We start from the raw sequence: 21,677 nt of genomic DNA on the forward strand, positions 1-21,677 counted from the left end.
ACAGGAAGGGAGTCGTGCAAGGCCTGCCAAGCAAAGATTTTCACTTTCTCCAGAACAGAAACCTTCCACACCCAAGCCCAAGGAACAATTGCAGGAAGCTCACACACGCGGGTATAGAGCCAGGAGTAACAATCAGCCACGCATAACACACCATCAGAGGAGCTTGTCCACACCATCAAGTCCTCCTCGGAACTACTAGTATGCACACACAAATCACTTAAAATTTGAGAAAGTTCCTGGGTCAGAGGGGTAGCCAGGCGACGAAGACCACACTCTCCATCCCGAAAGACCTGAGCCACCGTCAATGCAGTGTCAGAAATATGGACATACGACACTTGTAAACCAAGCGGGCCCAAACCTGTCCAATTGGCGAACCAGAAGGAGATGTTACCCTCCCCTACCCGCCACGAAAAACCATCATGGATTCGAGCTCTCATCTTCAGAAGCGCGTTCTTATTAGTCATATAATTATTTATTTTTGAATAGACTTGTTTATTACACTTTATAAAATCATACACATTTTTTAATTATACTTGGGAGATCCTAGAAGGCAAAAGACAACTATTCCAATAAACCTAAGCACAACAAAGAAATAACTCATGAATGAGGAAACTTTTAAGTACACACAAGAGACTCATCCCATGATGCTAAATCATACGCATTAAATCATACGGATTAAAGTACATTTTTAAAAAAATAAGAATTTCATTTTCATATTTTTAAGAATATTTTCATTACAATTTTTTTTTCCATTTCGGAGGAGCAAGACCCAAATACTACAACGCATGCACTGTCATGGGGGACTGAGCCTCATAAACGTCTTGCAACAAGATACCACGACAATCTACTGTAGGGGAATCCAAAACATGAAGACCAAAACTAAACACATGAGTATTCTTAGCTTAGCAATCAACCACTGAATTAGCTTCTCTCGGGATAACTTGAAAACACACTTCCAAATTGGGGGAAAAGGCTTGATAGCTGTCTCTCATCAGCTCCAAGTACAAATTCACCAAGACACAAGTAGCTGTCACAACCTTCAACATAGCAGTCGAAGCACATTAAATGATGACTCTCGATTAGCCATTCGCAAAAACAAGCTCCATCATCGTTCTAATTCCCCAAAGCTTGACTAAAAGCGGATTAGAGGTGCCCAACTGGCGGTAGAACCCCACAATCCACCAATCTCTACTATCTCGAACCACCCCTCCACAACTCGCTTGACAACCAGGCCACACCTAACCATCAATATTAGTTTCAGCGAGCCAGGGTATGAGCACAGCCAATGAGGGCACCAAATAATTCAAATTGAACATTTATCATTCATATTAAAATATTATATAAAACTCTATAAGAAAGTAGGGTAATATTTTTGTTTTAAAAATTCAAAAAGGCAAAACGGTGCGTTTTAGGATAAAGTTGATCGAAGAATCAAGAACGTGTGAAGCGGCTAAAATTGGGTGAATTGTTATTGCTCGTTCTCTCGCTCGTTATCGTCTTTCTCTTCTTCCTTCCATCCACCATCGTCTTCTTAGGGTTTCCACTCTCACCACTCTGCTCTGCTTCCTTCGCCGCCGCCACCACCCAATTTCGCGCCGCCAAGGTACCTCCCGATCCATTTCATCCCATCAATTACTACTTCCCTTCGTAGTTATCACTAGAACAATCAACACTCGTTGATGTTGATGATGCATTCAATTTCGCTTTAATTTAATCAATATATAGTTTCTGTGATTTGATTCGATTTCATTGGTTTGAAGTGATTGCTATTCGACATGTGTTTTTGTTTGTGATTTGAATTTCTGTTGATGATGATGGGAACTGTTGTTTGTTGTTTGTTACAGGTGCGTTTGTTTATGTTATTTATGGTTAGTGCTGCCACTGGTGTGGAATGTCCAACAATCTTGTTTCGCAGCCCATGCCTAGCATGCCCATGGCTCAGTTGGAGCCAATTTTGAACAAGGTTGATTCGTCGGGGAGGCAGATGGAATTGGGGATTTTGGGTGGTCCTGTATCGACTGATCCTATGTCGCGGCCTCCGGGTGCCTCGAATGATCATGCTGGGTTATCGAGTGGGCGGGTAGAAGCCCAAGCACAAGCACAAGCACAAGCACAAGCACAAGCACAAGCACAAGCTAGTCATAGGGGATTGCATCAGCTTCATTTACCTAGCAGGCAATCCGTGCAAGTGGGGGCACAGCAACTGTCAGCAACGACTCCCAAGCGGAAGGCGCCGATGGAATTGTCACCAAGTGGCTCTGTGGTGTCTAACAAGCGGGTTGCGCAAATGGGGCCTAGACCTTGGTTGCAGCAAGGTTCTAATGCATCGAATAGAGGTTCTTCGCAGATGCAATCGCCGTCGAATGGTTCTAGGCCACAGCAGCATTCTGGGGCGTCTAGTAAGAGAAAAACACAGATGATGGATTCTACTTCCGGTAAAGCTGGGACACCTCGGTCCTCGAATTCGAAAAATCAGAATACACAACTGAAACAATCCCCCAGGGCTCAAAGTGAATCCTCGGAAAGCGTTAGGTCCAAGATGAGAGAATCACTAGCTGCTGCTCTGGCCTTGGTTTCCCAACAAGAAAAACCTCTGGCCTCAAGCGAGAATACACCGAACAGTGATGGCAATGCTCAGGGTAAATTAGAGGACAGCTCTGATTGTGCAGGGTCAGCATCTGCACCCGTTGTTACTGCTTCAGAGCAAAGGCAGGAAATTTCTCAGTCTGCTAATTCCTCCTTTTCTGCAACTGTTTCAGTTGACCATGAGATGGGAGAGCAAGGAAAGAACACAGCGTCTCATGAAGATTTATCTGAAAAATGCAAGGACTATGAAGTGGGGTCCACAAGTGTGTCAAACAATGAAAATATACTGAGTTCTATGGAAGTCCTTAACTGTGATAAGCCAGACTTTCAGTCTAGTTACACTTTGACTACTGATGATGTTCCTTTCAGTGACAGTTTTTTTATGAAAGATGATCTTTTGCAGGGAAATGGTCTTTCCTGGGTATTATCTGATATGGTAGAGGTGGACTTGGGAAATCAGAGGGAAGGTCAAACTAATATAGAGCTAAGATCTGAACCTGATGAAACAGGTGGAGCTTCTAAGGAGGCAACCCCATTACCTGAACTTTTAGCATCACAGATAGAAGCAGAGCTCTTCAAACTGTTTGGAGGTGTGAATAAGAAGTACAAAGAGAAAGGGAGGTCTCTTTTATTCAATTTGAAAGATCGGAATAATCCTGAACTTAGAGAGAGGGTTATGTTCGGTCAAATTCCCCCAGAACAATTATGTTCCATGACTGCTGAGGAACTTGCTTCAAAGGAGCTTTCTCAGTGGCGGATAGCCAAGGCTGAGGAGTTTGATAAAATGGTGGTTTTACCTGATTCAGATGTTGATTTTAGACGTTTGGTCAAGAAAACCCATAAAGGTGAATTTCAAGTGGAAGTTGATCACGAAGACAATGTTCCAGTGGAAGAGGTTTCAGGTGGCACTGCCTCGGCTGTTCGAAGCCAAACAACTAAAAAGGTTGTTGAAGCCACTTCTCCTTCCAGAGCTGACATCATCAAAAGAGATGTGAACACTGGTGGTGAGAAGAACAATTTACAGAAGGATAATTCATTTTCCATTACGCTTTCTTCCAATGATGGGACTGATCCAATGCAAGGGCTTATGACCGATGATGCACTAAAGGACCCTGACTTCCTTCCACCAATTGTCTCTCTTGATGAATTCATGGAATCCCTTGATACAGAGCCACCATTTGAAAATTTACCTGTAGAATCTGGAAAAGTGACCCCTATCTCAGTCAAGGATGGTTCTGGGGTTGGTTCTAAGTCAAAATCTTCAGATTTAACTCCAAGTGAGAAAGCTGATGTCACCACTGATAAGTCTGAGAAGTTTCAAAGCACACGTGTAAATTCGGATGTTGAAGAGGAAAAAAAGGTAAATGCGGAATCTGGGGACAGTTTGTCTAATGGTAAGAATCAAGCTGACATGAAACCAACTGATGATCATGCCAAGGAGAGGTCAACTGATGACATGAAGTCTGCATCGAACGATGCTGTGGTGAGACCCAGTCAGTTGCATGCTGAACAGAAATTTGGTAATGATAATGTATATTCAAAAACTGCAGTCCTCATTAAGGGTGAATGCCTCTGGGAGGGAATGCTTCAACTGAATATCTCTACCACTCATTCAGTCATAAGCATCTTCAAAAGGTAGTATGCTAATGTTTGAGTGCATCTTATGATAAGTTGTTGCTTTGCTGTGAACTTTTGTGCATGGAATGATATGGTTTTGATTGTTCCATTACTCCATATTTTTATCTTCCATATGTTTTAATGAAGGACATGAGCTGAATAATGTTGCATATCCTTTTCACCTAACATTTGAAGCAAAAATTCTTAAACTGAAGTTCTTAAACCATTTGTAGTGAATAGGTAAAAGACCAATAATAAACATGGTTTTTTACTTCATGTACTTCTCTGTGTCATCTCATAAACATAAACATGTAAAGTTGAGTGTTGGACTGTTGGTTGGTTGTTTTTTTTTCTTATTGTAATTATATAAATGATTATTGCTGTTTGTGAATATGGTTCTGGTCAGATAGTCACATTTGTCTAGTTTCTTCACAAGATTCATAATCTGACTTATAGGAGTGGGGATAGTACTCCTATACAGTGATTACTTGATTATCTTTAGTTTCTCTTAAGAAGCTAGTTTCAGTTATATTTGATAACCATTCAGTTCTAGAAAATTATTTTTATTGCTGTCAATTTTTTTTAAATGCTGCTCTGGTAATTAGGCATGTTAATTCAGAGTATATGCCATTACTTTGAGCTTTCTAATGACTCGTGTCTATGCAAACAGTTCAAAACTAGTGTTTAGAAAAAGGTGAACAACATTGTCTTTAGAATTGGATGAATTTTTCTTGTTCCTCTCTTTTTTGCTTGGAGAGATCTGTTCTGTGTAGTCGTTTTGCTACCCTAAGAACCATCTGTCATTATTTTTTCTTATTTTTATTGTAGAAAAGATAGTTTTGATATTTACTGTTTGAAGAGGATTAATATTTCTTCAGTGCTTTTTTCTGATTTTACTCTATTCTTTTTGAAGTGGTGAGAAAACCTCTACAAAAGACTGGCCTGGGTTTCTTGACATCAAGGGAAGGGTTCGACTCGAGCCATTTGAGAAGTTTCTGCAAGAGCTTCCACAGTCAAGAACTCGTGCTATCATGGTATCTCAAGTTTCCTTTTGTAGTGCTAGACTCAGATATTGTCTGTTTATTTCACCATCCATACAACAAGCAATGATTAAAAAAATATACACGTTGCAGTTTGATGCCAACTCTCTCTTTTCACCACATACTTTTAGTGTAGTATCTTGAGTTACACAATCTGTTCTCTTTTCCTTTATTGATGATATATAACAGAGGTTTTTGAATGGGTGATGGTTATATGACATATAACACATAGGTAAGGCTGGCAGGATGAGGTATTTTTTGTAGTTGGCAGGATGAACCTTTGAAAATATGTTGTTATGGGAGTAGACATTGAATATTGGAACAGCTCGAGAACCTGTTTTTTACTGTTAAAATGTATTACGAAATTGAATTGTTCTTGGTAAATATATTACAATTACGATATTTGGGGACCTCGATAAATTAATTTCTCATCTGTTTGACACTCGTCTTTATGCTACAAAAGTTTCAAGTGATATTTGATACTGGCAAAATAAAAAAATGGGGATGAAGGAACAAGAATAAGTGAAAATTTACTAAATTTCTCGGATTTGGATTTGGTGCTGTAATAAACTGCTGCTGTCACTGTAGCCGTGGAATGAAGATTGGACGGCTCAGATTCTGAGTGCATGTTTTGATTAATGATCTGTTGAGATTATTCTATAAACTGTCCAATCTACATTCACCGGCTCTGATTTTCTGACTACATGATTGCAACATATTTTGACTGCAGCAAATTCAGATTGAAAATATTTTAGGTTAGTTTCAATAAGATGAATGGGACTGTTAAATTAATAGTTTGCATCATATTGAATACAGATGAGTGTGATTAACTTGTTTGATTACCATTACTGAAGGAAATCTGTGTTTCTGATGCTTCTCATGTTACTTTCTTTTGGGCTTCTGCATATTCACAAATTTTCTGTCTTGCAGGTTTTACATTTTGTTTCCAAAGGGTCGTCCCCTGAGGAGCAATCAACCATCAAAGAGGTAATAATAATGATTATTAGCTTGATTCTCATCTCTAGATTTTAGCCGTAGATTGTTTTTGATGTATTAAATGTTTTTGCTTGTAGGTAGCTGAGTCGTACATTACAGATGAGAGAGTGGGATTTGCTGAGCCTGTGAATGGAGTTGAACTTTACTTTTGCCCACCTCATAAGAAAACAGTTGAAATGCTGGGCAAGATTCTTCCAAAGGAACAAATTGAGGCAGTTAATTCTATTGATAATGGTCTAATTGGTGTTGTTGTATGGAGAAAAACTAATTTAACATCGACTATATCACCCACCCACAAACATAGCTCTAAAAGACAATCATCCTTTAATAGGAGGCAGCAAGATACAAATGTGAATGCTAATAACACTCACAAAGCAGTGCCCTCGAAGGGCATTAAGGCAGCCGAGAATGGACCTTCAGGTGGTGGTGGTGTTGACGATGATGATGATGTTCCTCCTGGATTCGGGCCAGGAACGACCAGAGTCGAGGATGACCTCCCAGAGTTTAATTTCTCCAGGAGCTCAAACCCACCACCCCACCTGGTCCAGAAACCTCTAGGACCTGGTATGGTCCCGTTTCACTCGGTTAGCAAAACCCCTTCGCGTCCCGCGGAACAAATGAGGGAACTTGTGCTCAAATATGGGCAAAACCAAGCAAATGTATCTTCAGTAAACTGGCAGGATAAATTTGGAGGTACAATTCAACCCTGGAATGATGATGATGATGACATACCTGAATGGCAGCCTCAATCCTCGTTGAATCAGTTTCCTCCACAACAGACAATGCGTAATTCTCATCTTAGACCACACACCCAGAATCAACCATTTGTTGGTTCACCTATGGCAGCACAGTATCTGCAACAAGCACCTATGAATGTAAACCACGTTCAGAGTAATCTTAACCCTCAATGGGTTCCACGTAGCCAGGGTGATAACACTCAACCAAGTGGTGGATATGGAGCACCTGCACAAGGAACTGGCTGGTCTCAACATGTTTCTAGAAGTAGGAGATTTTAGCTTCTTTTAGTATCAAGTTTAGTTCTTTTTCTCTTTGTAACTGTTTGTCTTTTTAGCCATGTAAAATTATGATAAAGTTTCTAGCTGTTTCTGTAGCATCAATACCTTGTAGGCTTTTATTCTCATTTCCTGTTTTAGTTTACGAACAGGTTTTTCGGTGAATAAACATGATAGACATACAGTTTTGCTTGTTGCTTTTCGTAGAATGGAGTTTTTGAATTCGAACCATTTGTTCAATGTGTGTTGACAAGCAATTAATTTTTCATGGTGCTTTAGACGTTGGCTGATTTAATGTATGTTTGTGTCATCAATCATGAAGATATCTTATTTTTCACTCTAAATTGAATTACTCATTTTAGATGTCTTATTTTGCATAATTTTGATGTCAAAATGTGCAACTGAGGAGGTATGAGAATCATACCACTTGAGGTAAGATAAAGAACCACTCGTTTGGTTACCGATCAAAAAGTACAAAAACGGGAAATAACACATTCTGAAACATTTTATCTTCACAAAAAGTACCATATAAACACACTGGATGGAAAATGAAACTGGTAACCAAACATATATTTACAATGATTGGAAAAATAATATCAATACAATTGCCCTGTTAGAACCGTAAAAACTTTAGATAAGATGTAGGAAACATTTTCTTCTGACTGCTATGTGCAATTTACAGCCTATATTATATTTCACTATTTAAGTTTGAGCAAAATATACAAGTATACAACAATGAGAAGGTCTCATCTTACACCCCACAAATATGTATGGAAGAATTATAAACCACTGAGAAAGATAAAAGAAAAGAAAAAGATAGAAAATACATAGTAATTTCCAAGGCAAGGCCAATACAAGAGACACTGAAAAGGGACTGGAAATTGACGGTATTAGTATAGGATCCACTTTGGCTTCAACCATTGTTCAAAGGAGTTAAAGCTACTAATAATATTGTTCCCGATTCGAACTTGATTGCCTCTGATGGAGGATACCTTTGTTACGGCAAAAAAGAAGTGAAAGCTATGGATATGAAGAAGACATGACCCTCAGCCTCCCAATGCTCTCTTTAGTCCAGCTCTTTGTTCTGGCGTCAATCTTGTAGGGAACTTAACCTCAAATATGATCCTCAAATCACCCTTATAACCACGCTCCTTTGTTATTGGCATTCCTTCATTTGCAACAACCAGCTCATAACCAGGGCTAACAATTTCATTCACAGGCACACGCAAGCTTCGTTTATCAAGTGTTGTGAGATTTAGTACAGTTCCTCCAATGGCTTCTGCTAGTGACACCCTTTGGCTCACAATGAGGTCATTCCCATCTCTCTTGAAGAACTCATGAGGCTTCTCATCAATCACAAACACAAGGTCTGCTGGCAGTTGATTTGCTTGCTGATTCCCTTTGTCTGGGAATGTAATCTTGGTCCCTTTCTTCCAACCTGGCTTCACTTCAATGGTTAATATCTCTGTTTCTGGAATCGATCTTCTGCAATTTTTGCAAAGTCACATTAGAAGAATTGACAATGAAGCAATTAGTGATATTACCATTGCACAAGGCCATGCTTGTGTCCTCAAAGCAAGTCAAGAAACAAGTGCATATTTGGAAATTCTTCTGAAGACATAATCAATAGTTGTGAGAAACTTTTATTTGTTTGGGAACCCTTCTATAATTAAGTGCATGTTTGGCCTTCTACAATTGATTCAGAAGCCAGATCAATTATGGCAAGAAACTCCCAGAATTGGTTCTGAATAAATATAAGTTAATCAAAGCATGTTATAAGTTTGAATGCAGAATCGATTCTCAAGAGAAACTTTCATCTGTAACTTTAGGGTTTCAGAATTGATTCTAATGAAATAATAGAAGCATGTCACACTGGCAGCAGCTTATGGGTTTCAATTCTGAATACATAATTATAGACATATTGAAAAATACGGTGAAACAAAAATCACAGTGGACAACCCTAAAAGTTAAGAGAATTCTACCCACTGTGATTTTGGCTCACCATGATTTTTTGTTGTGTATCTAAACATGCACAAACAATGGCTTCAAAGTTTCAAAATTGAATATGGAGAAATAAATCCAAAATGCTACATAGGTCAAGATGATTAAATTATACCTACCCTTTGGCATCCATTACAGTCCTTGAGATCTTCATTTTCCTTGTGGATCCAGAATACAACTCCTCCAACCTGCAAGGCAATTTGGTCTCTACGGGTGGTGGCTTCTTTGGCATGTTCCCCCTTTCACTATATGTTCTAAAAATGTTGTCACTTCCATTGAATCCACTAAATGCCCCCCCTCCATCAGAAGGGAATCTCTTGGACCTCCCTGGTCCTGATGATCCAAATCCAAAAGGACTACTTCCAAAGAATTCTGCAAAAATGTCTTCTGCATTTCTGGGATTAAATCCATTTGTATTTTCATGCCCAGGTGGTGGCCTATCTTTCAACCCTTCCTCTCCATGCTGATCATAAATTGCCCTCTTCTGAGGATCACTCAATACCTGAATTGACAAATTTTTCTCAAAATTTCTCCAAAGCCAAACCCTTTAAATCTTAAATTTGCCCAGTTAATAATATGCTATTAAAATTGTAGACACCTATGATTAGAAGAAAATTGCATCAAATCTAGCATGCATGACACAGAACAAGAGAATAATTATCATTGATAAACACATATTCCTGTATAAAGAAAATGCAATGCAAAATTGAAAAGAGAAAGAAACAAAGGATTGATTTCTTACATCATAGGCCTCAGAAATCTGCTTGAAATTGGCTTCAGCTTCTTTTTTGTTGGTGGGGTTCTTGTCAGGGTGCCATTTCATGGCCAACTTTCTATATGCTTTCTTTAGATCATCCTCTGTTGCATTTCTTTCCACATTCAATGTATGGTAGTAATCCACACCCATGTTTTCTTATGTTTTTATTGAAAAATGATCTAAATCTTGCAAATGTTACAATTAATGTTGGATCCTAAAATGCCAAAATTTCAAAATTTAGGCTCTTTTCATGGACACCCAGATTTTGAAATCAACTATTCTTCCTGCAAAGTCAATAACTTTCTCAGAGGGTACATTTAGGATGAAGTGCTAATGGAACAAACGATAATGCTAAAATCAATTGTCAAAAAATTCAGAAATATGGAAGTTGATGAATTGGATTGCAGCGTTTTTGTAACTTTTGGTTACAAGAGGAAAATGGATTGCAGCATTTTAAAGGTTCTTCAGGTTCCTACATTACAAACTTTAACATATTAATTTTCATGAAAGGGATTAATATTATTTTGGTGTTAGTCTTACGCCAATATGTTAATGAATTTTAGCACCTACATCGATTTTTATTTTTATTTTCTTTTCTTTTCCTATTGGAAAACTAATTTAACCGCCACCTAATTTAAGAGTTACAAAATTCAAGAGTTTACCATATTATTTAGGGCTTTGTTTAAGGTGAGTGGTCACCATATGAGCACATGTCATAGCTATTGGAACCGTTGTTTTAATTTTTTTCCAATACTTATCTTTTTATTATTAGTTGAAATTTATGTTGAATCCGCTAAATTATATACATTTTACTCTCAAATTTGTTGGAATTTCAACTAATAATAAAAGAAAAGAAACGTTGACAAGGGATTGAGAAAGTGAATATTATTAGTAACTTTTTATAATATACAAAGAAGAACGACTCAAATAGTTGGGCGACAATTCTAAAGAATGAAAATATTAATACACATTAATTCTAAATATTACATTATTGTAATTACAACGATGCTATATGGCATGACGTTGTTGTGCACGACTCGCACAATTGAGTATTTGTTCTACTTCTGATTTGAGTTTATGGGCTTTTAAAATTTTATATTGTTATTTAAAAAATGACTGGATAAAAGAAGTTATGTCATGAGGGCCGTACTATTCGAATATTGTGCAATTCAACATTTTCCTTGTGACTACGTCCTTGTTTTTTCTTGAATGAATTAAGTCATTGTTATTACTAGAGTTATTTGTGGTGCCCACTAGGGTGGACCATTTTATTTTTGGTTCACCGGTGCACCATGGGTATATTTGACTTTGCACCAAGGCTAATTGAGACTTTACCCCTTTTCTCCTTCTTCCTCCATCTTTCCTGTCCTTACTTTCACCGTCCTTCTTCATCGGAACTTCCTTATTGCTTTCAATTTGCGCTGATCATCTCCACTGCAACATCAGTTGCTTCTTAAACACATTGATGAAGTCATCGGCTTTTTTGTACACCTCTTAATTTTCTGCCATCCTTATCTCTGTCAATATCAAAATCATCACCTTCTTCTCTTAAAAAAATCAAAATCAAAAGTGCCCACAAATCAAAAATCAAAAGCTTGCATAGATCCATCTTCCATCTTCTCTTATGTTTCTTTTTCTTCTTCAATCTTCTTCTCTTTGTTAGCACAGATCAATGCCTGCCATGTCTCTATTTTTTCTTGGTTTCAGTAAAAAGGATTCAATCTAGCTTCACTCTTATTCTTGTTTCTGAGTTTTATGTGTTTCAACTTTCTTGGTAATGCATTATCTCTATTTTTTGTGGGTTTCAATTAGAAAAGATTCAATCTTTCTTCTCTTTTTTGTTGTTTCTGGGTGGGTTTTTGAGTTTTGTTTTGTCTTTGTTTTTCAACTTAAAAGATTCTATTTTTCTTCTTTGGTTTCTATTTCTGGGTTTTGTAATAGGAAGTGTTGCAAAGAGGGTATGGAGGTGAAGGTGGGAAGGCAGAGAGTGCTGGAGAAAAAGGAAACCTGCAAAATTTACATTGTAATTTAAGCCACCAGCATTTCTGAAAAAATCCACACAAGAAAACAAAGATGATTGCAGAACCACCCACAAGTTGAAAGGCAATCCAACTAGATCAAGCTCTGATTCATCCCGAAGCCTTCTCCTCTAAGCACCAATACTTGGGGCATAGATATTAACAAAGATGCACATACCTTAATTGACTGAACACTGGCCTGAAGAGGAATGCATCCCCACCCCCACCCCCTTTTGTTCCTAACACTGCTTAGCATAGTTTTTTCCACGAACATCATTTTTCGGATCAGGATGTGGCAAGAAACGCCGCACATGAGCTGGGAGAAGAGCCTGTAAGAGGAGGAGCTGTAGGTTGTCAAATTATCTTTTTACCCCTTTATTATTCAACTAATCCTAACCATTCAATTATAGAATATTCTAATATTTTCAGATCTAACGGTGATTAATCGTGGTCCACCGGTGGACCAAAAAAAAGGGGTCCACCCTAGTGGGCACCGTTATTTGTTTGTGTTGTTTCAAATAAATTCATATGATCATGATGACTAGGTTTGTTTTTCGGGTTTGCTCGATCTGTTGCTTAGCAATGTGTGGATTCCACCCCCACAAGGCACTGTTAAATGTAACTCGGATGGTAGTTACAGACCCATGGAGCATCGGCATGGTGGAGGTGGCGTAATCAGAGATCACCATGGCCACTGGATCGCGGGTTGTTGTTCAGGAGGGGCAGAGGGAAGTGCTTTCAGGCGGAAGCCTTGGCGTTGTTTAACGTGCTCCGACTGGCTTGAGATAAAGGTTTCCGTAAAGTTCTTTGTGACATTGATTGTGCGGACTTGGCTTCAGTCTTGGAGGATGTCTCTACGGTGCAACTTCATGCAGAATTTTCGGTGCTCTCTCAGATTGTTGGTATTATGCAGCAAGCTTGGGACGTTAAGCTCTCTTGTGTGCACAGGGACAACAACTCAGTAGCTGATCTTCTGGCCAAGCGTGGCGCTTTTAGCGACTCAAATGGGCTTTGGGTTATGGATCATCCGGATCATGATGTGGAGTACCTTCTGTTGAAGGATTCTCTGTCCGTTCCTTAGTTGTTTTGCTTTCTTTATGTAATTTTTCGATGTATCAAAAAATAAATTCATATGGACTTAGCCGGTGAAAATCAACTAAATAACCAACCTAGTTGATTCCCTAATCAAAAGATCATTTGAGGAGGTGACTTTTTTACACAATGTGCATACTCTTCTATTTTCTCTCTTCACACATGTAGGCAAGTCAAAACACACACTCTAGACCAAACCAGGCCGCATTACACTAAATTGAATCAAACAAGATTGAACCATGTCAGCTCGAAATCAGACTAGACCAGGGTGAATTGAAACAAACTCATCCGATCTGAATTAGACCATATCCAACCATACCAAATTGAATTAGACAAGACCAAATCAATCTGAACAAAACCAAAACGGACTAGACCGAACCAAGTTTAAGATATGGTTCAATCTTGTTTAAGGTATTAGAATTCTTTGTAAGTTTCCTTGAAAATACCCTCTTGACTTTTTAAAATTGGTACTCTTTTTCCTTGCTAGGTTTTCCCAAGGGGATTTTATTCTAGTAAGGTTTTAATGAATCTTGTTTTGATAAGTCTATTTTCAAGGAAGCATTAGGTGGGGTAACTTCGTCATATTTAGGATCTTTGTTTTTGTACATGTTAGTTCTTAGCTTGTCTCTTCCTTCTTTTTCTTTATCTTTGTGGGTTGAAGTACCCCATGTACTTCTATTCAATATAATTCTTATGGGCTATAAAAAAAGTATGGAAATAACAAAATTAATAAAAAAAAGTTAAATGTTAGATATTGAAACTAGTTAAAATGTTCATTCTCGACCACATTTTGAGAAAAAAAAGTTTCAAAAATAATTAATTAGATGACACTTAGTAATATTCTTTTGTACATAAAAAAACTTATTCAAATATTCGTTAGTCTCATGGTTACCAGATATGATATGTGAATACTTAGTTAATAACAAAAAAAAAAAAAAAACATTGGTGTTTCACCACGTTAGTTTTTAAGTTTTTTTTGCTACTAAGTTAATTTGAAATAATATACAGTAATTAATTAAATATGATTTAGTAAAATCATATATATAATTAACTATAGAGAAAAAATCCATTATATTTTCATTGTATCCCACAAATTAGAGAGGAAAAATTCCAGTCCTCTATAGTGCATACATTTTTCTATTAAAATTAAAACACCCCTGATTATTTTGTAATTGACTTTTTAGAGAAAAAATGTAAAAAGAAACTATAAATACAAGAACAGTTATTTTATGACAAAATAAATATTACAAAATTACCAAAAAAATTCTACCAGCTCTGAGAAAAGGTGATTGGCATCTCAGAAGATAGATGTTAGAAAGTGAGATAATGTTGTTGCAGTGTGATGGAAGTTCCCAGTGATGTCTGTAATGCATGTATTGTAGAAACAACAACAACTGTGTTGTGATTTTCAGCTACTAACTAACCAACCATGCCAATGGTTTCAGTTTCACACTCTCTCACTCCTTCATTCTCTTCCTTCTTCCCCAATCCTAACAACAACCTTATCTTCAGGTACACACCACCCACTTTGATTTTAACATATTTTGTGTTCTTTTTCTTCTTAAGTTTCCTCTTTTTGTTCTTCTTCTATCATTGTTGTTACTGTTTTCTCTGAAACCATTTACCTATGTTCTTCAGAAACAACACCAGGGCAATCCTTAACCAAAACAAATGCTCATCATCAGAGGAAAACTCAAACTTTTCAAGCTCTTCTAAAAAACCCACTTCGCAAAATTGGATTTTGAGAAGGGATTTGATGGTTTCAGCTCTTACTTCTGTTTCTCTGACTTCTGGTCTCTTGCAGTCTCCGGGTAATTTTGGTGTTTGTTGAGAAAAGACAGCTATGTGCTTTAACATTTGCTTTATCACTGTAATTTCTAAAACTCTTATTCTGTCTTGCAGTGACTCTTGCTGAAGAAGAGCCTAACATGGCTACATTTGTAGATGAAACAAATGCCTATTCTTATATGTACCCTCTTGAGGTTCCTTCTAAGAAATTTGTGTTCAAATGGTATGTCAATTACTTACATTTTATTTATTTCTTCATCTAATAGCTAAGGTTCCATATCTCGAGTCATTTGGCTTAAGTACTACTAGACTACAACCCGCGCGTTGCGCGGTGGTAAAATTATATTAATTATGCAGTTAATGTAAAATTGAAATAGATAGATGATTATCTCCGTCAAGTATGAACTATATGGTGCTCTAAAAATAAGAATGAACAATTTAGAATTCATTTCAATAGTGACCAACACCTAAATGCAAAAGTAGAGTTAGTAGTTTATTGGGAATAAATTTGTACAACTAAATAAGATATAGCATTGGATAAATTTTTAACCATCGTCCTAGAAATAAAGGCCAAATTCATGTTGGATGAAGACATAACCCAAATAAAGAAGAATGAAATTCACCACCAATTATTTACTTTACACTATAAATATGAAAGCTTAACAAATTTGCAATACACAAACACAAATGTCCTCATAAGAGTCATTGTTCTGGTTACCCAAATTCCTTATCAGGCTCTAAGAAGTTTTCCCATCTCAGAATCCCAAACATGAATATAACATCTTCTCTAGCACTGATAATGGTGTTGTTGAGTGGTTCTAAAATAAGCTCAATTGATTCTTCATTCTGGACCCTTAGTCGCAAGAACTGATTCACAGAATCACAAGTCTAGTATGAGGGATCCTTGGTAGTGCATTTAACGTGGATTGCAGAAGAAAGTTAAACGCACCGATAACCTCTGATCTGATAACCTTTTCCATAACCAAAATCTGTTGTTTTGTTGTGCCTAAAAGTTCTCGACTCAAGGGCCCACTCAAACTCTTGTTTCCATTATTTCTGCGTCAAAATCAGCATCATAGCTCTGCACGAAAAAATAGATTAGGTTTTCAAAACTTTTGGATTCCTATCTAAATTAACGACATAGGTGTAGAATGTAGATAACTAAATGCTACTACAATAAACCTTCCACAGTATGTCGGTATCCCTTAACCTTTAATTACTCTATAAATATTATCTGCTTTCGTTCTTATCAATCCAGATAAACAGCCCCAATCTTTTTCTCATTCCATTTACCTTGAGTTGACCTTCCCAGCCTTACATATCTAGTTCCTTCTCAATCATCACCAATCAAAACAATATTTTGGAAAATGGTGTCTCACATACTTGCAGATTGGATTTTTTACCAGTTGCTTGCTAAATCATGGTGTCCCTCACACTTGCAGATTGTATTTTGCACCACATGTATGCTAATTCATGTTATACAACTGCAAGTAAAATGAAATGCTATGGTTTCCATTTGAGCTATATGTCATCTAAGGCACCACACCAATCTTTTTCCCTAGTATTACCAAATCTCACTTGGAGGTTATTTAACAACATGCAGGGAGCACTTGTATGAAAGAAAGTGCAAGGAGCAGTGCCTAATAGGAAAATCTTAAAAGTAAATATAAGAAAATCTAGAAGGTCTCACTCTATATGTATTTTGTGGTCACTTCCTCATCACTCCAAACAAATTGTCTCAGTCTTCTTATTCCATATACTACCTTAACTATCTCAGCCTGGCATTCTTAGCTTCTTCTCAAACATCACCAACCAAAACACAATTTTGAAAGACTGAAAACTTAAAATGGTGTCTCTCACACTTGCATACTGGATATCGTACCAGCTGCTTACTTAATCATGTTATACAGCTGCAAGAAAAATGAAAAGTTAATGTTTCCATTTGGGCTATCTGTCAACCAAGTCACCACACCAATATTTCTCTTTCCCTAGTATTACCAAATGTCAGTTGGAGGTTATCTAACAACATGTAGGTAGCACTTGGAAAATGCAAGGACCAGAGCCTAATAGGAAAATCTAAAAAGTACATATAAGAAAATCCAAAAGGTCCCAAGTCTAAAAATATTTTCTACTAACTTCCTCTCATCACTCCACACAAACTGACCCAATATTTTTATTCCATCTACTGCCTTGACTATCTCAGCCTTGCTTTTCTAGCTCCTTCTCAAACATTACAACAAAACAAAATTTTGAAAGTGTATGATGTTCCCAATGAGTTTATACAGTTATCCTATAGATACTAATCCATATGTGATTCCTCTTGCATCTGATTGACTTAGACGATAGATATCAAGTGTATGTTATTTTTAGAGCACTCCTCCAACTTTTGTCTTGTTCTATTCTTTGGATTTATTAGACAATGAGTAAAAGCTCATGGTTAATACTTTCATAAACTTTTCTGGTTTAAGAGTAGAGGACATGGAAAGTATTTCAATGCTAATGTCACCCATGTTTTATTTGGAAAATCCAAATCTCCTGGTTTTATATGGGGTTGTCTTCCCAAGTGTGCCAAGAGTGAAGTTGAAGGAATTCTCAAGCAGTATTTGAGGGCTGGAGTTGTTCTAGGCACAGAGTTGCATTCTGTTGGTTCCCACTTTAGTAGATAGACACAATAATCTCACAATTGATTCAAAAAGTTTCAAACAAACAATAAGCACAAGATACAAAGTCACATAAAAACTCACCGAGGCATCAAAGCATCTCTAATATATGGGTATCTTGTATATGGCCTTTGTTGGGTCCAGGTGGGCCAGCATCCTGCCTGCTAGGTAGCGTTCGAAACGGGGCGCTGTCTGCTACGCTATAAGGAAATAACGTTGCGCCCTCACTAACACCAATTGGTTTTGGCGTAGTGGTAAGCGCGTGATCCTTCAGCCTTTGTTCACAACCATTTTCATGCGCGCCATTTCAACCTCTATATTTCTTCTCAATCAAGAGACCCTTTTCAAAACTGTGGAGAAATGAATGTATCAAGTATAATATGAAACACATTAGTGAGCACAAACATAGAAAAATACACTCTTAGAAAATGAAACAAAATGGGAGCTGAGCCTGAGGGGGCAACCAATAATGTTGAAAACCTTTGGTGGCTAGCCATGACTCCCCTGTGCGAGTTGTCTTATTCATCTCCACAACTTCAACGCTATCAATTAAACTGTCAATTTGATTCACCTATATAATAGATAGTAAAAATTGAAAAAATGCTCATATAGTTAGAAGAGAATTTTCAGAAGAAAGAAAGTTCTTTGAGAGGGAAGTCAGACAAATAAAAAAAGGAAGGCAAAAACAAATTATTTGAACGGGAAAAACCACTCACTCAAAACTATTTTAGTCGTTGGCCGTTCGTTTGAAGATGAGCTTACTGCATTAGTTGACAAAGGGCGACGAAGATGTTGGTGAACCGATGGAGGTTCCTTAGGGAGTCGAGTCCAAGGGCGGCGACATTGCAGACGTCGAGGGATTTTAGGATCCGGTTGAGGGTGGCTTGCAGATCTGGGAGGGGTCATGACTTTCAGTGTAGCTTTGAATCAGAGGAACTCGTCGATTGCATAGAAAGGGGTAAAGGGAAAAGAAAAGGTGTAGGGTGTGATACGAACAAGAAGAAACCAAAGAGGAGATGTGTCCAAGGAATTGGAAGAATTTGGAGGTGTCCACGTTGGATTATTTTTGATGTGGCAAAATCTGTATTATGTGGTGCTGATGTGTCAGCGTTACACTCCGCGCTTCACAATTCCTATATTATAATAGATTCGTAATGACTTGGGAAATCTGTTTATGAAATGTTTTTGATGCATACAATCGCGTCCGACTCCTCTAAAGTGAGAGACTCACTTTAGAATGTAAAGTAAGTCATCACGGTCATTGATTGAGTTGCTTTATTGACTTTTCAATGTAGGTAACACTATTAATGGTTGTGATAAATTACCTTCTAAAGTGACTCTCTCACTTTAGATGAGTGAAATCCCATTCAACAATATCAGTAACATATCCAATGAGCCTCTTGTATCAATGGGACTAACATTCAGTGCTAACAGAACTAAAATTGGTTTACCACTATATTTGCTACTTGGAATTTTTCCTTCATTATTGTAGGAAGCTAACCTTTTCCATGTACTTAAAGGGTAGAATCGCGAAAGCCAGAACGATATTCATCAGCTGCACCACTTTCTCGTAAGTTTTATTGTTTTCCTTAGCAAGGCAAAATTCGATTTCATCAAAGAATTTTAGAATTGAGGCTATTCTCATCTGGAAATTGTTATCACTCCATTTTAGTTTAATACATATCAGCTTTTTCGTTGAACATTAAAATCTCTGAAGGATAGGAAGTTGTGACCTGCCAATACAAATTTTGAGCCTGTTTGGATATACAGTAAATAGCACTTATCAGAGCTAATCTACTAGAGAAAGCACTAGATAAGCTCCAATAAGTGTTCTTTGGTCTGTATCCAAACGAGATCTTTATGCAAAATGACTCCAGATGGTTGCTTTTGTAGTTTTCCTTTTCTGGATTAAAATTGCTCTGTAAATTTCATACAGCTAATGCACGGTTGCGCATTGTGTCCGAGCGTGTTGATATCATTGATAATGTCCTCATTTCTGTCACGGTATTTTTCCAACCTCAAACTTGTTACTTGAAGCCTCGTTTACCCATTCAATACTGTATCAGTTTTTTGTACTCAATTCAGATAGGTCCTCCAAATCCGGGCCTTGTAAAATTGAACGACAAGAAGAAATGGACTGCAAAAGATGTTGCTGATTCAGTTTTAGCTGACAAATCTACACTGGTAACTGATCACTCCTCTATTACTCATGGATTTTTGTACTCATGCTGTTCATATTGTAATCGTTAATGTTGCTCCAAGTATTAATTGAAATTTAGATATTTAGTCATCATTCGTCACTCAATAGGGATCTTTATTGACATCCTTTCAAATCTATTACAACATTTTGCAGCGAGTTACGTCAAGTCAGCGCCTAAGTGAGAGTTCAGTTCTTGATACACATACTGGTGAAGTAAGCTTCATGAGTAATCTTTATTTCTTTGAAGATAATGAATAATAAATATTCCAGAGATTTTTTTTACTACATTTACATGTTTAAGTTCAAATTTACGCATAGCTAAACTTGTCTGAGAGTCTCCTCACAGATTGATGGAGAGCCTTACTGGTATTATGAATACCTTGTTCGCAAATCACCTACAAATCTCGTAAGTATTTCCTTCTGGTCCATTTTCTTTTATAGAAAGATGTGATGTATGTGATGTATGTGTGACGTGATGGTTAGTCTTGATTTATAACTCGCAATTGTACAGGCCGGAGAACCGAACATTTTCAGGCATTATCTTGCTTCAACAGCTGAAAGAGATGGTATGTCCTCTTCTTTATACTACTTCTGCATTCCAAACTTTCATATATAGATTATCTCTACCTTTGCACTTCTGATATGATTGTCCTCAGCATATTCATACAAATTGCCTGAAAGCTCCTGTTGGAAATGATTGTTTTTCCTTCTTTCATTCAATGAGTGACATGATTTGTTTCAGGCATAAAAGGAAAAATCCAAAGAAAAGAAAGAATGTTTATATTTTTTAGAGGTCATCTATGTCCTAATTCGCACATCATGATTTCCTGCATGCTACTTCAGAGATTTTCAAGTTATTTCTTTTTGGTGTCTTGTTTTAGAAATTCTCATCTGCTATTACTAAACGCTTGATTGCAGGTTATTTGTACTCTGTCAGTGTTTCAGCCCTCAGCCCACAGTGGAAAACAGTACTCTCTCTCTCTCTCTCATGGTGTCTGCATGTGTGCTTATTTAAATGATTATATATGAACCAGTAAAATCTGCGTTAACTGTATGTTTGGAAATCCTTATATAATTGATTCTAAAGACAAAATCAATTATGGGGAGAAGCTTCTGTGAGCAGCTTTTCAGTTCCAGAATTGATTATGAGGAAAGATAAATTGATTCAAATATGCTATAACATATAGATAGTGAAAGGAATTCTAAATATCTAACACATCCTCCGCCAAATGCCAATGATCAAACATGTCTGGCTGTTTAAGTTGACTGAGGGCATGTCATAGTGGTTCTTTTTATGAATTTTAGAAATGCATAAAAGAGGAAAATCATTCATCAAGGGGGTTGAAGAACCTGAAAATTAGTAGCAAAGTGAACTTTTATGTTTACTGTTTCAGAAACCAGAAATGATAATTGATATGTTTAAATTAGACATAAAAAAGAAATAGTTTTTCATTACTTACAACACACTATGTAAAATCAGTTGATCTAATCGTTTTCATGATCTTTTGGTCTGGCTTTAACTCTGTTACATTATATGTGCAGATGGGACCTTACCTGGAAAAAACAGTGAGCTCGTTCCGTCTTATCAGCCCAACAGAAAACTATGTTCCTCCATACAAAGATCCTTGGAGATTTTGGTGAAAACTCATTTTTTGTTATAATGTATTCATGTAATATTTTTCTGGGTAAAATTTATGTAAACATTTACTCTTCGTTTGGCAATGGAAAGGAAGAGAATAGAGAGAAGAAAATGAGATAATTTTATTTTTGTTTGAATAGAGAGAAAAAGAATTAAAACTTCTTTCTTTTCTTATTTTGTTAATTAAAAATGAAAAGGATGTATATTTAAAATGAAAAAGTACCTCTATTCATATGATGCTGCTTGATTGCTCATTATACCAATAACGCT

General features: G+C 37.1%; 3 protein-coding genes across 3 annotated transcripts; 2 read left to right on the forward strand and 1 right to left on the reverse strand.

The window, feature by feature from the left end:
- The first annotated feature begins 1,444 nt into the window (after window positions 1-1,444).
- On the forward strand, window positions 1,445-7,519 carry LOC130727431 (uncharacterized). Its single transcript, XM_057578560.1, has 5 exons — window positions 1,445-1,603; window positions 1,845-4,221; window positions 5,117-5,237; window positions 6,174-6,230; window positions 6,317-7,519. Exons 2-5 carry the CDS (start codon window positions 1,892-1,894, stop codon window positions 7,253-7,255), a joined length of 3,447 nt encoding a protein of 1,148 aa, XP_057434543.1. The 5' UTR covers window positions 1,445-1,603; window positions 1,845-1,891; the 3' UTR covers window positions 7,256-7,519.
- A 374-nt stretch (window positions 7,520-7,893) lies between these two features.
- Window positions 7,894-10,529, reverse strand: LOC130732174 (uncharacterized). Its single transcript, XM_057584282.1, has 3 exons — window positions 9,996-10,529; window positions 9,373-9,755; window positions 7,894-8,737 (listed from the first exon to the last, which is right to left on the reverse strand). Exons 1-3 carry the CDS (start codon window positions 10,158-10,160, stop codon window positions 8,299-8,301), a joined length of 987 nt encoding a protein of 328 aa, XP_057440265.1. The 5' UTR covers window positions 10,161-10,529; the 3' UTR covers window positions 7,894-8,298.
- A 3,848-nt stretch (window positions 10,530-14,377) lies between these two features.
- LOC130727432 (psbP domain-containing protein 5, chloroplastic) lies at window positions 14,378-21,568 on the forward strand. Its single transcript, XM_057578561.1, has 11 exons — window positions 14,378-14,632; window positions 14,759-14,931; window positions 15,023-15,131; window positions 19,089-19,138; window positions 19,505-19,572; window positions 19,654-19,752; window positions 19,922-19,981; window positions 20,115-20,174; window positions 20,280-20,334; window positions 20,687-20,736; window positions 21,311-21,568. Exons 1-11 carry the CDS (start codon window positions 14,550-14,552, stop codon window positions 21,407-21,409), a joined length of 906 nt encoding a protein of 301 aa, XP_057434544.1. The 5' UTR covers window positions 14,378-14,549; the 3' UTR covers window positions 21,410-21,568.
- The last annotated feature ends 109 nt before the right edge of the window (window positions 21,569-21,677 follow it).

This window comes from Lotus japonicus, chromosome 1 (genome assembly GCF_012489685.1).
Source record: "Lotus japonicus ecotype B-129 chromosome 1, LjGifu_v1.2".
Lineage (NCBI taxonomy): Eukaryota > Viridiplantae > Streptophyta > Magnoliopsida > Fabales > Fabaceae > Lotus > Lotus japonicus.